The 14,381-nt window shown below is 37.2% G+C and overlaps 1 protein-coding gene across 6 annotated transcripts in view; it reads left to right on the top strand.

The window, feature by feature from the left end:
- si:ch73-63e15.2 (strawberry notch homolog 2) overlaps nt 1–14,381 on the top strand; it is a 61,198-nt gene that overhangs the window by 21,125 nt on the left and 25,692 nt on the right. For 4 of the 6 annotated variants that reach the window (XM_014333105.2, XM_005920691.3, XM_005920692.3 and 1 more), the window contains exon 4: nt 3,297–3,420. In XM_014333105.2, the coding sequence (XP_014188591.1) occupies nt 3,297–3,420 (124 nt within the window). Of the gene's footprint in view, nt 1–2,265; nt 2,736–3,296; nt 3,421–7,427; nt 10,128–14,381 lie in introns of those variants that run through there. The other 2 variants (XM_014333107.2, XM_014333106.2) reach the window with 2 other exon arrangements.

Genomic DNA, 14,381 nt, shown 5'->3' on the forward strand with positions numbered 1-14,381 from the left:
TTAAAGAATATACAATAAAAAAAACAAGAAATAAGAGACTGTATAACATAAGAAAAAAGAATACACTGCAGTTATTAAAAATAGCATACTCAGATTCAAAGAAATGTGCTTCCGAGTAGGATCCTTTTTTCTTTTTTTTTTTAAAGCTGTACTTCGTGAGATACTCCTAGGAATCAGAGCAGTTGCATGTCTTTGTTTACTTTGTAATCTTGGGCATCCCGTAGATGTTGATAATGATCTCAGATTTTTCTATGGAAGAAGCCGAAAACACTTTAACATCATTGTAAAGTGCTCATGTTTGCTCACAGTAAACAGTTCATGGCTACTCCTGAATTGGGCAAAATGTGACAAACTTACCTTTATCTGCAATCACTTTCAGGTAATCTTACATGTACATTAAGTTCCTGTGTTTATTCACTGTTAGCATAGCTTTAAATATTTATTTATTTATTTATTTATTTTTATTTCAGGATTAATTTCCAAAGTTACTGCAAGTTCCGCACCTCCATAGGGGTTTGCTTTAAGGATGATGCCTTAATCCTGAAGGTGTCAGCACTATAGTGAACCACTTTGAAGCTGAAACACATTCTAATGTTTAAAGTAAAGAGTGTAGAAAGTGACTATAGACTTTTGTACAGTCATTGTTTGAAATGCACATCAGGTCTGATCCTTTAAAGACCCTAATTATGAACTTCTCAATAAGTAAGGGGCACAGGATGCCAGGAAGTAATTTATCTGAAAACCTAATAATAAACATAATTCTAGCAAACTTGTAAAATCGCAGTAATTGAAAGACAGTTGAGATAACTGCACACTAGAACAGAAAACCAAGGTGTGCGGAAATGCAAAGTTATAGATATTATTATCTATCCACAGCTTCAGGCTATGTATGATGAGATAAACAGTAAGTCATTCAGCTACTTTAGCTGAGAGACCCTCACTGGCTTTGTGCTATTGGAAGGCAGCTTATGCTGTCCTGCCAAGACTTCTGTTGTAATAATATCACACTCATATCACTGTTTGCTAAGGGGATTTCCAGTGTGGATGGTTGTTACTATTCACGGTGTTTTCTGAGAACTAACCAAGTTCTTTACCTTTTTTTTCTCATTTATATTTATCGCCATGATTAATCTGTCTTTTTCCATTGTGTAGGCAAACTATTTGTTCTCACACTAACTCCCCATTTACTTGATTGAGGAAAAATAAGTTTAACAAAGACCTCATTGTTGTCTTGTTTTGTTTTTTTAAGTTAACCTACTTATTAGAGGTGGGAATCACCATACATCCCACGATACCATATTATCACAATACTTAACGCACGATACGATATTATTGCAATTTTTTTAAATATTTTGCGATATTCAGATTCTGTACATAAAGGTAAACTTTATCAATATTCATTTTATCTAATATCAAAGTCTCACACTCAGTCTTTCTCTCATTTCAGTCAGTTTTATTGTTGACAAACTGAACGGTTTGTATTACAGTCTAGTCCAACTTAACTGAATGCAACCATCTGGTACAATTATAGCTATTCTGAACTATGCAATATGAAAACTATGCAGCCCCTTCAGCAACTGAAGAATTTGAAAGTAAATTAAAACAAAATATAATTTTACATTAAATAAAAAAGTTTTAAACTTAATTAAAATAAAACATGTCTTAAATTAAAATAAGTAAACTGTCATGTTTATTGCTGCCAAAAAACAGTTAAACACATTTGGACAGTGAAGGAATGTCAGGATTCTTGCTCAGAAAAAGGATCAACATGCTCTGAAGTCAGAGCACAAAAACCTTTTTTGTAACAAAATATCGATTTCTGCTGTCCCTGTATCGATACATTATTAGCAAACAAAATATCACGATACTACACAGTATCGATTTTTTCCCCCACCCCTACTACTTTCGCCAGCTGTATCAAAAATTCAAACGAAAAATCGAGGGCTGCATAAGTAACCAAGTGAGAGAATTGGTTATATAAAACAATAACCAAGATAAAGATAACATATTCTCAGCAAATACTGAATGTGTGACCACGTACAATCTCAAATATTGAATATTTGGCAACATGGTCAATTTGTTGTTCATTAATAAATAACAATTTTCAAGCTATTATATTAATAAGTGACTTTAATTATATATATATATAGTATATATATAATAAATATATATATATATACATTTTTAGCATGCATACATGCATACTATATATTGTACTATTCTTAGTTAGCGTATTGTCTGTCTTGTTAATGTTTGTTTATAATGGAGCACTGTAACAAAAAAATAATTCCCCCAGGGATCAATAAAGTATTTTGATTCTGATTCTGATTGAAATCAGAGGAACCATGTTTCCATAGTTTGGTTTCCTTACACTGGATTAGGACTGCCCTTTCATCCCCTTGATGTATTTTGACCTTAAATCAATCAGGCCTGCTGATCTAATCCTTTGAATAGATTTGGACGTTTCCAATCCTTCAGTTCTGAGCCCTGGAACATGATTGGGTGAGACGAATATGGGATGGTCCTTTTATAGTTCCACCTTTACAAGGGTTTAGTTTTGCTTTCATTTTGACTGTGCTTTTACCACTCATAGACGAGTAAGCTTGTTGCGTTATGATGACTTGTACTCAGGAAGAAACTGAAAATATCGCAGGAGTTCTATTGGACAGTTTCAGATATTAGCACAGTAGACAAAGTGGAGGTTGTTATTCGGGAGAAATGGATCTTTGAAACGGGTAGGAGCTGCTCTTATTCTCTGTACTTAGACTTTCTGTTGATAGCTCTCGCTTACCCTCTGGGTTTTTCTAATCTTGTCTATCTCTGCCTGTCTGTCCCGAGATACATGTTTAGCTTGTTTCTTTTAATACCTGGTGCCTGTTTTTTGTTATTATTTATTTACTAAGACAAAGATTTCAAGAGTTACAAGAGACTAGATTGGGCTTAAAACTAGCTTGAAAATGCCATAAGGGAACAAACTGAAAGTGTTCCGCCTTCACCTGTTAGGCGTGTGTGGAATTTTAAAAAATGTTTTGTAACACAGTATTATAACTTTAGACCATTAACTTTTAGTTAGACAATACTAAATAACAAACAACACCCGGAACGCTTGTCTTGGAGTACTTTGGTGTACTACTTAAATGTCAGCTTCACATGTCTGCTACTTACTGTACAGGTATAAAAGCCTGTGAACTTTGGCAGCTTTAAGGTGTTTGTAGCTGAATGAGTATAAACCTTGTTATTATTTGAAAAAGCTATGTGTAACAGTTAAACAGACTAAACTTTGTCTTTCTTTCTAGGCAGTACCACTTAAACGGCAGAGCTTTCACCAACATTCCAGATATGCCAGTGGATATATACCCGGGAATCTCTGACATGGACTTTCCCGGCCTCAACTTCTCTAGGAATGGAGAGTTTACCCAGGTTGGTTTTTATTTAGCACTTGTACATGCTGACCTACAGATGGTCTCACCGGAACAGTTTTTATTTCACAAGTCTTTGGAAATCTACTGAAGAAAGGGTGGACAATTTTTCCAAAAGATGTTCCCTCATTTGCTGGATTTGTGATGATATTGGAATGGCTTCAAGAATCAGGATGAAGATAGTCTTATAAATACAGAAAGATGTATTTGTCTTGCAGTTTTGTTTTGAGTTTTTTCGTTTATTTGTTTTGTCTACCACTCTCATTTACTTGCTCATCATAGGGAAGGATAATACCTCCCACTCACCCCTTTCATCTTGCCTTTCATGTGTATTAAGTTGAGCCTTAATTTACCGTAGAGAAACCTTATTAAAGCCTGATGTTGTCTAGACGACTGCAGCAGCACCTGCCCAATTCCTGTCAAGGCATGTCATTAATAGGAAGCTATAATTGTGCGATCCTCTCTTCTATGGTTTTATGCCTTTAGAAGTCGGCGTTTTAGTCATGCTTCAAATCATTTTACAAATATTAAGCATCTTAGAAAGTCCTGGAAGTTTTTTCAGCTACTGTGAATTATTTCAGTGCCTGTGAGACTATGCTTAACTTGGACATTCATTCAAAAATGGGAAATACTTAAACAGGGGCATTGAAGACACAGACTTCTACCCATACCCATTACTTTGCATCATTTGCATTTTTTATTTCTAAGTACTTTTGTGTCCATTCAGCCAGTACTTTATAGCTAGTATTGTATGAACAGGAGCCATTGTAATTGCACAGACCAGTGAATTTCTAATCTGAATCCATTTTGAGTTTATGAGTGTCATTATGGAACCACATTAAAACACAATATGCTATGATGATGAGTTTTAAAGAAGAGAGCCACTAACTAGAGAAGGCGTAGCTGTCCGGGCTTTCCTTAGTCCAGCATAAAGCCAAAGCAGCCACAGTGGTGGCTCAAGATAAGGGATCCTTGCTTTGCATATGCATTTTTTCTATAACATATTTCCTCATTATGTTCCTACGAGGCAACTCTTTAAACAGTAGTTCTAATAAAAATGTAGAAAATGCAGATTGTAAAAAATAATAATGTTTTTCAATCCTGGTGCATAAAATACACTTCTGGACATGACTGTAATTAATTGGACAAACCTATCTTTAGTCAGAAGAGATGCTGGAACAGCTCCTTGCTGTAGCAAATTGACAGCATAGCCTGGCCAGTGAACAATGTATTGTCTGTAGATAAAAGCATGCATTTACATTATATGATAAAGAAATCATAGAATAAAAAGTTCTCATATAGTTTTTGCTCAGATGTTTTGCATCAACCAGAAGAACTAAAAGATCTTAAATACATTTAATGAATGTGCACATTATAGGTACGTTATGGCAAAGCTGCAAGGATAATTCAGAGATTTTTGTTGTTGATATCCAGTTTCCAGACACATCATTTGTAGTCCATCATTACTAGCAGTTTCAAATGAAGCACAAGCAGACACAGAATCTACACGCAAGAGTTTCACTTCATGTTTGGCTCCAGATGTTTGAATGAGTCTAATAATTCTCTCTTTAAAAAAAAAGAAAAAAAAAAGGCAAGGTTTTATTGGTTTGTAAGACTGGTGGGAGGGGTTTAAAATCAAAAGCTACACATGTCATATATTATACAAAAGAAAGTTACGTGTCATGCGCGTGTATTGTAGTGCTTACATGGATTGTGTGATTCATGTGGGGTTTCCCTAGTTTTCCAAATGCATGTTTTAGCCTGTCTGGATTGAGCTTTCTTCTGTAAAGTAATCATACAGGGCTCCTGAGTGTATGACACAGATGTCTAATTATCTGTAGGTACATAATTAGAAAACAGTTGTTGTGAGATTTAGTTTAGATTACCTCTTTTCACAAGCAGTAAGTAGTGGAGATTTGTTTTCGTGGTGTCAAAAATATGTGATGTTAAAATGCTTGCTTGTGCCTGTTTGCGGCAGCGAGATCTTTTGTGCTTATATTGTGCTTTCTCAGCTCTTCTTTTTGGTTTTAGACACTCCCTGCCATGTGAGGCATGGGGGAGAAAATGTAAGTCATGGGGTCATCATGACTAATCTGCCAACTCACGCTCAGCTCACTTCATCCTCCATTTCATTCCCCCATTCCGTGGTGATCCTGCCATGTTTTTCCTGTGTCCATCCACAATCAGAAAGCAGAATTTCTTGTTTTTCCCCCCCCACTGTTGATTCATGACAATACAGAAAACATTTAGGCATATTTGACTAGGCAGAGTTTTTGATGGGATCGTTTGGTTTTGTCAAGTGACTGCCGTGTTTACCTCAGCAATTTCTTTGTTTCAGTTACAGCTGTAGGGTCATTAGGAAAATCTCTTTTGGTTTGCTGTCTTCCCACAATGTTACAGTTTGTTTATGCAGCTAACCAGCATATTACCAGGAAGTGTAACTCTGGATTGCTGTAATTCTGAAAACAGTTGATTATTTGTGTTAGAATCAGTAGACTTCCTGTTTATATTCCCGTTAATATTATTTTTATATGACTTTTCTCGAAGTTACTAATAAATAAAATGGACATGTGGCCACTGTTTTGTGATCAGGATAAGGTTGTTGAAACATCATAACCAGAATCCCCTAAAAGTACACAATGCACATCATAAGTAATTAGGACATATTAAATGTGAGAGATTTAAACAATGGCTGAATAAAATTACCTACACGTTATATGAACTGAAGCTTTGCCAATATGTGCTGTCTTTCGCTGGAAACTTCCCCCAGAAATAACAGTTGGCATAAAATACCTTTTCTGGGAGTTATAGTACCACCAAGAAGCTATAAACTAAGGCATTACCAAAACAGTCGGCTTGGACACAGTAAAACTGTGATAAACAGTGGAAAAACCATATTGAGGCTAACTTGTATTTACTGGTTTTTATTAACCTCAAGAATTTTAATGCCATTTTTCTTTAGTAGATTCAAACTAGCAACATATTTCCATTCTGCTGACTCTGCTCACTGTAATTAGAAAAAAAAGAGAGCTGCTACTTTGACAAAAACGCAACCGCGTTTTGAAAGAAAGCTATACCCTTTGTCACAGTGATACATGCATACCTACCAAGCCCAAGTTTTGTAATCTGTGGACCTTAAACATGTGAGTCTATGTGACAAAAGTCACAATGACAACAAGATTTACTGGAAGACAATAAAGACAAAACTAACCACTCTGGCTAACCTCAAGGAGTGCACATCACGTCAGAAGCAGACCATACTATCATACATACTATATCCTCTATATATACAGTATACCTACTGTATGTGCACATGTACACACATTGGAGCACATTTAGGCACACTCCTGGTCTTAGTCTCTTACTACATACTCTTGTTCTGTCTCCCCGTGTAATTGCTCTCACGTTTACACTCATAATACTGCCAAGTACATTTCTAGGAAGTGTGCATTTGCATTGAGTCTTCTTAGTTTTGCTTTTTGTAGAACTGAAAATTTCTTATTGCTAAATAAATCACACTCAAAATTCCAAACGTGAGTAAGTCTTTAGCCAGCTGTTGGCAATTACCTGTAGAAAGATCATTGTCTTTGTCTAAGGTGATATAAACACACTAGATATGTAGTTGAAATGTGATAACATCAAAATATCTATATGGGCAGGCAAAGAAAAGAGAAAAGCAAAGAGAAAGATCCTGTTTAGTCTAAGACCCAGCTGAAAAAATGTTAAGGCCCCTTGGTTCCTGAAAGGCATGCTTTTTTTTAACCTGTGCAACTCTGCAGACCATGAGCTATATCATAACTAAGCTCATATTTTTGCACACAGGTGTAGTTTAAACCTCTCTGTTGCATTTAAGACTCTCATTTTGTAAATTAAAAAGTGTTTGCAATGCATACAGAAATACCCAGCTAATAGAATTATTTTCATTTGTTTTAAAATATTTGATGATTTTGGTGAATTTGAAAGTTCTCAGGGTGTTTTTGTTGTTTTTTTTGGGGGGGGGGGGGTTGGAATATGGTGGACGATCTGGTTTGTCTTGACTTTCTTTTTTTCTGTGGCAAACCTGTCATGATATAAATCAGTTGGTATTTCTCGGTTACTTCCTTATAAGACACTCCAGCACAGTCATTTGACTGGCCTAGTTTCCGAAGGAGGAAGTCAAAGGTGTTAATTTAAAGGGTTGTTAATAGGTGCACTGTTTTCCGTGAGGACTGTGTGCCTTAATATTAGGTTCGGATAGTTTAACTTCTACTCTCATTTGTTTAGGAACTGAGTATTTCTTAACAAAAAATTATTATTGCAATAGTCAGGTTTTGACTTGCACCCGTGTCTACCTTGCAAGTTAGAGATGATATCATCACAGTGAATGGAAAAATACAATTGTTGGTCCTGTTTGATAAGGGTCATCAAATGTGACAAAGGATTCAAATGATTCAAAGTCATTGAGGGCTAGAATCAAAATCAGATTTGGAAATCAAACCAGCTTTGCTTGTTTGTGGTCTTAGTTAGCCCCATTTCACGTAGCTTCACATTGCCACTTAGCTTTTGTAAATCACTGAAAGCAGCTGTGCGCATATGACAATAAGACTACATCCTGATGTTTTGTATGTAAAGCCAGGAATGCATTCATTTGTGTATTTGAAAGGGTCAGCATAAGACTTACAGGTGACTATCGACATATTTTTGGATTATGTTATTAAACTGCACTTGTTCATATAAGTCATTTAAATGCGAAGTTGATGCACTTCACATTCACCAAGAAGACATAGCTTCTTGTAAACCTTTTATGAGCATGATATGTTTATAGGGTATGTAAACTGTTTAGCCTTATGGGTTAACATTACATCATTAAGCTGTGATACATAGAAGGCTTTGATATTGGCTTGATATTGCCACAACAGTAATATAACTGTTTCATGACTATGTACTTGATCCCGACTGCAAGAGTACAATTTGGAAACTGTAGTTATATAACCCAAACTATTAGTTAATGTCAAGTTGTCATAAAAATGACTTTTTTAACTGAGTGACACTTGATGACAGCAGTGATAAACGTTTGAAAAGATTCCACGTTTATGATGGTGTACTTCCCTTTCAAATAAAGTGGTACTTCTTTTGGTTGTGAAGCAGCAAGGTGTGTTTAGGAGTTCGAAAGAAGTACATCAATGATTAATTTCTCCCCAGTGGCCTTCCATGTGAAATGAAACACACGCACACACCCAGACTCACATACATACACAAATTATTCAGAGGATTCCCAGTCATACAATGATGACACCATGGACAGGCGCCACTCTGTCTCTGAGAGCCTGACTCCCCTTCAATTCAGTGAAGATGGACATTACAGTACCTCTCCATGCTTGATATCATGTATTCCTGGAAGCTGGGTGTACAAATAGGCCCCCCGTGTTTCACATAAATCACATTATTTCTCTTTTTAAATACCACAATGTTTTCCTTTATGATGGACAGTTGGACAGTTAACATTGCTCTTGTTTTAGAAAAACTGGCACGTTGCTGCCTTTGATAAGCAGTCAGATTCCCAGAATATTGTTTTGTTTTTTTTGTTGTTTGCATTTTACAATCACACCCATAGTTCCAGTAAGCAGTAATAACTTTTTATGAATAGGTGTGCAGATAGGCTAATCTTTGAAAGACCCTGTGAGATTGAAAACACGCACTTTTAACAATCTCGGCTGTTTTTTCTTTTTTTCATAAAATCTCTTTAATGGTTGTAGAAGAAGCTCTCTTGATCGAAAACTATATCCTATTCTGTGCTGTTATATCTGAAAAAAGGTGTCCTGTCATACCTGACACACCCTTCCCAGAAAGCTTATTTGACAACTTGTTGCTTCTGCCTTTGTTAGCTTTTGTGTGTATTAATATTTACCTTATATTAATCAGCATTTATTAAAAGAATAGTGACTGGCCTAAAAATGAATCTTTCTAGATAAAGAGTCACAAAAAAAGAGTATGAAGTAAGACAGCAAGCCAGGCAGGGATTTGGCCTCTAAATATAATAATGATTAAATAGTGGCCGAGTCCCATTAAACATAGCAGTAAGCAGCAGGGTGTGAGGAGAGGCCAGGTCCAGAGCGCAATACTGTTTACACTACAAATGCGGTTGAGTTACACCATGTACAGTAAAATGGGCCCTACTGCCAGTAACTCTAGTCACTTACCAACAAAAGCATCATTTCCTGAAAGCTCCTCCCCTCCTCCCTCCCTCTTCTCCCCACCTCTCCCCTCCCCTCCTCCTCTGTTCTCACTCGCTCTCCAACCACCTTTTTGAGCTCAGAGGAACTAGTCCACAATCACTATGACTAAACCCCTTATGCAAATACCTGACAGTCCTGGTGAAGCAGGAAGTATGTTTTAGAGTTGCTTGTATCTCTGTTTGTGAGAGGTTGTAGGTGTGCGCTCATTGCCCACAGCAGATCTGTGGTAGAGGCAGATGTGTGCTCTGAACCATAGAGGAACTGTGAAGGGGCTAGTGAGAGTCCTGTGCTGGGTGGGAGCGCACCAGCTGTAAAGTGATTACCAACACTTTGATCAACACATGGAAGAGACTGTCCAGTTCAGGGATTCAAGGTGAAGCAGGAGCGTATGTGTGTGTGTATTTTACTCCCCCAAACTGCAGCTGTTGGATCCATGTCTCTCATGCAGTTCTGGACTAAATTTTATGCTCAGCTGGGAAAACCGCTACCAAAGGTACTGTTTGCATCTTGTTGTCATATATTTTAAGTTGAATGAAGAGTGTTGATTTAAGCACTCGCCGTTTTTATTTTCTAATGTCACGATCAGCCCTTGAATACTATGAATAGAAAAGCCTCGTGACTAACTGTAGGCTGTTATTGTGAAGAGTTTTTATTGTCCCTGTCATGGAACTTGATAACAGTTCATTACCCAGCCATCGTTGTATTTTTAATTTCAACTTCCTTGAATTAATTTTATAAACGCTTCCTCTAAACACAGCGCTGAAGGAGACAGGCCTATGTTGTTTCTTTTATTGTAGTATAGGGTTTTTTATATGGGCTTGGCCTTCTTTGGATTTGATCTGTTTGTAAAGTAACTGTATTGAGACACTTCTGACAGCTGACAAATTCGTACTATATTAAGATGTATTTTAAAAACTTCTTAAATTAGTTTGTAGTAGCGCTTACAAATGCTTGTTTCCTGAACAAGATTGAGATATGTCTCTGATTATGCCCTACACCAAGACTGAAATTGGTGTAGAGCACGAATATGATTCATTCTATTGAAAGAAAGAAGGTTACCTCATCTTTGTTCATTATATCTTTAAGCTTTTTGCTTCCCTATTTAACTGTCTTAGAGTAAATGATTATGAAAGATGGTCTGTTAGTTTTTTAGATCAGTTTATGAATATTTTTTGCCGACAGACCAGTCTGCCAGCCAATCATCTGCTCCACACGGCCACAAACTCTGACAAATTATTATGTGCCACACTCCACGCTGTCTACCACTAAGTGCTAGAACCTGATATCTTGTCAGGCTAAATGGCAGTCTTGCCGGTTTTGTGGATGACTATTAAATTTGGCCATTGTTGTGCTGGATTGTAAATAGACCATCATTATTTTTTGTATTATGATTCATTAGACTGCACGGTGTCAGTGAAAATGTGGCAAATATCCGTTTAATGACTTGATTTGGGGAAAGGCTTGCTGAGCCCATTGAATTTCTGGTTAAGTCAGTTGGCTAATCCCATGTCAGCATTTCTTCTTTCAGCAAAAATTGAAAAAGGGTCCAGTCATGAGTTCCAAGGAATTTACACATTTTAATCATATTAAAAAAGAAAAAAACATCATGCATGGATATTATCAGTGCATGAAAAAATCTTAGGCACACAGTATTTAATCATCTTTCTAACACAAAAGTCAGCTGCACATCTGCACATTATTTGCTGTGGCCTTCCCTCCAATACACAGTGACCATTTAGAGAGTCAGAGTTTAGCATACTAAAGTGTGGCCACCTGTTTGATCAAATTCAAACTTGAACGCATGGAGAAATCTGTAGTAAAAGTTTATCCAAACCTAGAACCTCTTGTTCTAGAGCTTGTTTCTTATTTAAGGTACCAATTACTGTTACATTGCAAGACTGTGAACCTGTCATTTAAGGTGCAGGGAAGCCTCTCGGTGGGCACATGTTGTCAGTTTCCTGGTATTACGTTCAACCTCAAGTGTGACCCCAGGCGTGTACTTGACGGGAAGTGAATAAACAATGATGGTGAGATTAAGTGAGTGCTTCGGGGAGTGTGTGTGTGTGCGTGTGTGCGTGTGTGTGTGTGTGTGTGTGTGTGTGTGTGTGTGTGTGTGTGTGTGTGCGTGTGTGTGTGTGTGTGTGTGTGCGTGTGTGTGTGTGTGTGTGTGTGTGTGTGTGTGTGTGTGTGTGTGTGGGGAGGGGGGTACTGGGTCACTGATAAAAGAAGACAAAGGTTGGTTGCAAGATGTGCAGTTTTCTTAGGCTGCAGGTTGGTGCCTCGCTTCACATGCATGCTGTCTTTTTGTATGTAGCAGTGCATAAATGGGTTTGATTGAAAGCAGCATTACATCAAAAAAATATCACATTTCACTGCCAGTTGTAATCGCAGTATTTTAGAGTGGTGCTAGGTGAACAGACAACTTAACCAGGGGACATTCAAGCTAATTATTTCTGGCTGGTAATGTTTCTACTACGACACAGGATACAAGATTCAAAAACTACGACAGCATACGGAAAGGAAGACAGCCGTTAGAACAACATGACTGTCAGCGTAGTAATACTAAAATGAGAAAACTCAGCACATTATTTTTTAGAGTCCTAAAACTGTCACCAAAGTGAAGTTAATAGTATTTTTTATGAAACACAATTAAATAGAATAGACTAATGAACATGTATAACTGTTTTGTGATCATTCGTTCCATTCAAGAGCTTTTGCATTTCCCGGACCGTTTGCCTGTTACAGCAAGGCATAATTAAAAGTCCTCTGGTACAAACTTGAATAAAATACTATGTAATCAAACTTAATGTGAGAAACTTGTTTCAAACATATTTGGAAACTCTTTTAACTTTTTGTAAAATGCCCCACTGGGGCATGCTTATTACGAGGCTAGTTTAGGATTTATTATCAGGTTATTGTATTATAGCAGCACTGTTATATCATAGAAAGGATTCGGTTTCTTGGCATTGTGGACCTGTCTACCCTTGATCTTGTCTGTTGGCTGTTATTGTCTGAACTAACAGTAAGTAAATCAGAGATGGTTAGGCGATGGCTGAGATACTCTTTTTACATGCTCCGGAAAATTGTTAGAATACGGTTGATATAGAAGTGCTGGGTCAGTTTCTTTTAAATAAATAAAGGCATTTGAACAGCACTGTCAGTTTTTAATTGTTTTGGCTTCATGTAGGATGAAAATTGCTAAGGGTTTCTGTGTCCCTTACCAGATGTGTTAAGTGTGAAAGTGACATATTGGACATATTGTTTTACAGAAAGTTCTGATTTCGTTGGATAGTCAGGAGAAAAAGTGTTGCAGGTGTTCCTTGATGGGGAACAAAATCAAAGTCCGTACCTTACAGACTCATTGTGCATAAGGTACTCAACTGACAAAAGGTGTCAAAGTGTGGGTGTGTGTCATGTACAAGATGAGAGGAAGGTTATTTGAAGTACATTTTTGATTTCATACATCTGCAGACTTCCTTTCTTCTTAAGAGAAAAACTTTTCCTAGACTATGCTTTGAATATTAGCTTAGGCTGTACTTTATAATACCAATAATATTTTACCTTCTAAAGCAGTAACTTACCATATGCATCTAGTATAGATTATTCCCCTATAACAAGTTTTAAAACAATTTTAAATCCTCTCTATTTTGAATGCGACTGTTTCAAATCAGAGGATTTACCTCTGTTGCAAGTGCTTCGTGGTATGCTGTGTTGAAATTTCTGTCATCTTGCGTCAACACTCCCCTTACATCCACTTTTCTCAGCTCTGAGCACGCAGGCCCACATAGAACACAAAAACAGACACACAGTGTGATTCTGAGTGAGTCACTTTAATGTGCGTTTTTTCACCGGTTTTTGTTTTTTTTGTCTCACAAACATGTTCAGAATCTTGTCTTGCTTTGAGTTGCATAGTGTTGTACAAACGTTTCATTTCTTATCTATGAACCCTTACAATCAACAATGTAGCTCGCTGGTCTCATATTCGTGCTGCAGCATGACAGCAAGCCCAAGCATGTAGCCGCGATCATGTCTTCAGTGACCTGAATAATAAGGAGTCCCTGCAGCATATTGTGCCCCCCATAGATCCCTGATCTCAACATTATAGAGTCCGTCTTAGACAAAGAGTTAGTGGACTCTTAGATGGCTTTAATCTACAGAAGAATTGTAGAAAGATGTTTAGAAAATGTACTGAGAAGAGTAGCTTCTGTAAATACCATTGACCCCACCCCCTTTTCCCTATTTTTTTTTTCTTTGACTACAATTTGCTTTGTGTCAGCTCACCCTCATGGCACCCGTCTGTAGATGACTTCCTGTCTTCTCATTCTTATCTTTAACTACTTTGCCTTTACTTGATTTTATTGCTAGGAAAGTAATTAGTTTTTTAGATGAACTGATTTTGCTAAAATTTACCCCTTTTAGTTTCTGGTACCCAGCTCCGTGTGAACCTTAGGCTCCCCTACAGGCAGAAGAACCGTCCAGCTGGGGACATCCTTTTATTTTCCAGAACACGTGAAAACACTAAAAAATTCCAGGCTTGTAAGTAACAAGCTGGCTTTCTTGATTCAGACTTTGCACAACATGAAGGCCTGCCTGTCAGGAGGTATTTGGACTGAATATGCCCCTTTGATTAGCATAGGTTAGTCTGGTGCAGATTAGACCAGACTGTCTGCTGGCTAAACAAGGAAACAATCGCTCTGACCTTTAACCTTTAAAAAGGAATATAGAACAGAAATAGCTGATTACTAAT

The sequence above is a fragment of the Haplochromis burtoni genome, unplaced genomic scaffold, assembly GCF_018398535.1.
Source record: "Haplochromis burtoni strain Fernald_Lab_line unplaced genomic scaffold, NCSU_Asbu1 Contig_42, whole genome shotgun sequence".
NCBI classification, from domain to species: Eukaryota; Metazoa; Chordata; class Actinopteri; order Cichliformes; family Cichlidae; genus Haplochromis; species Haplochromis burtoni.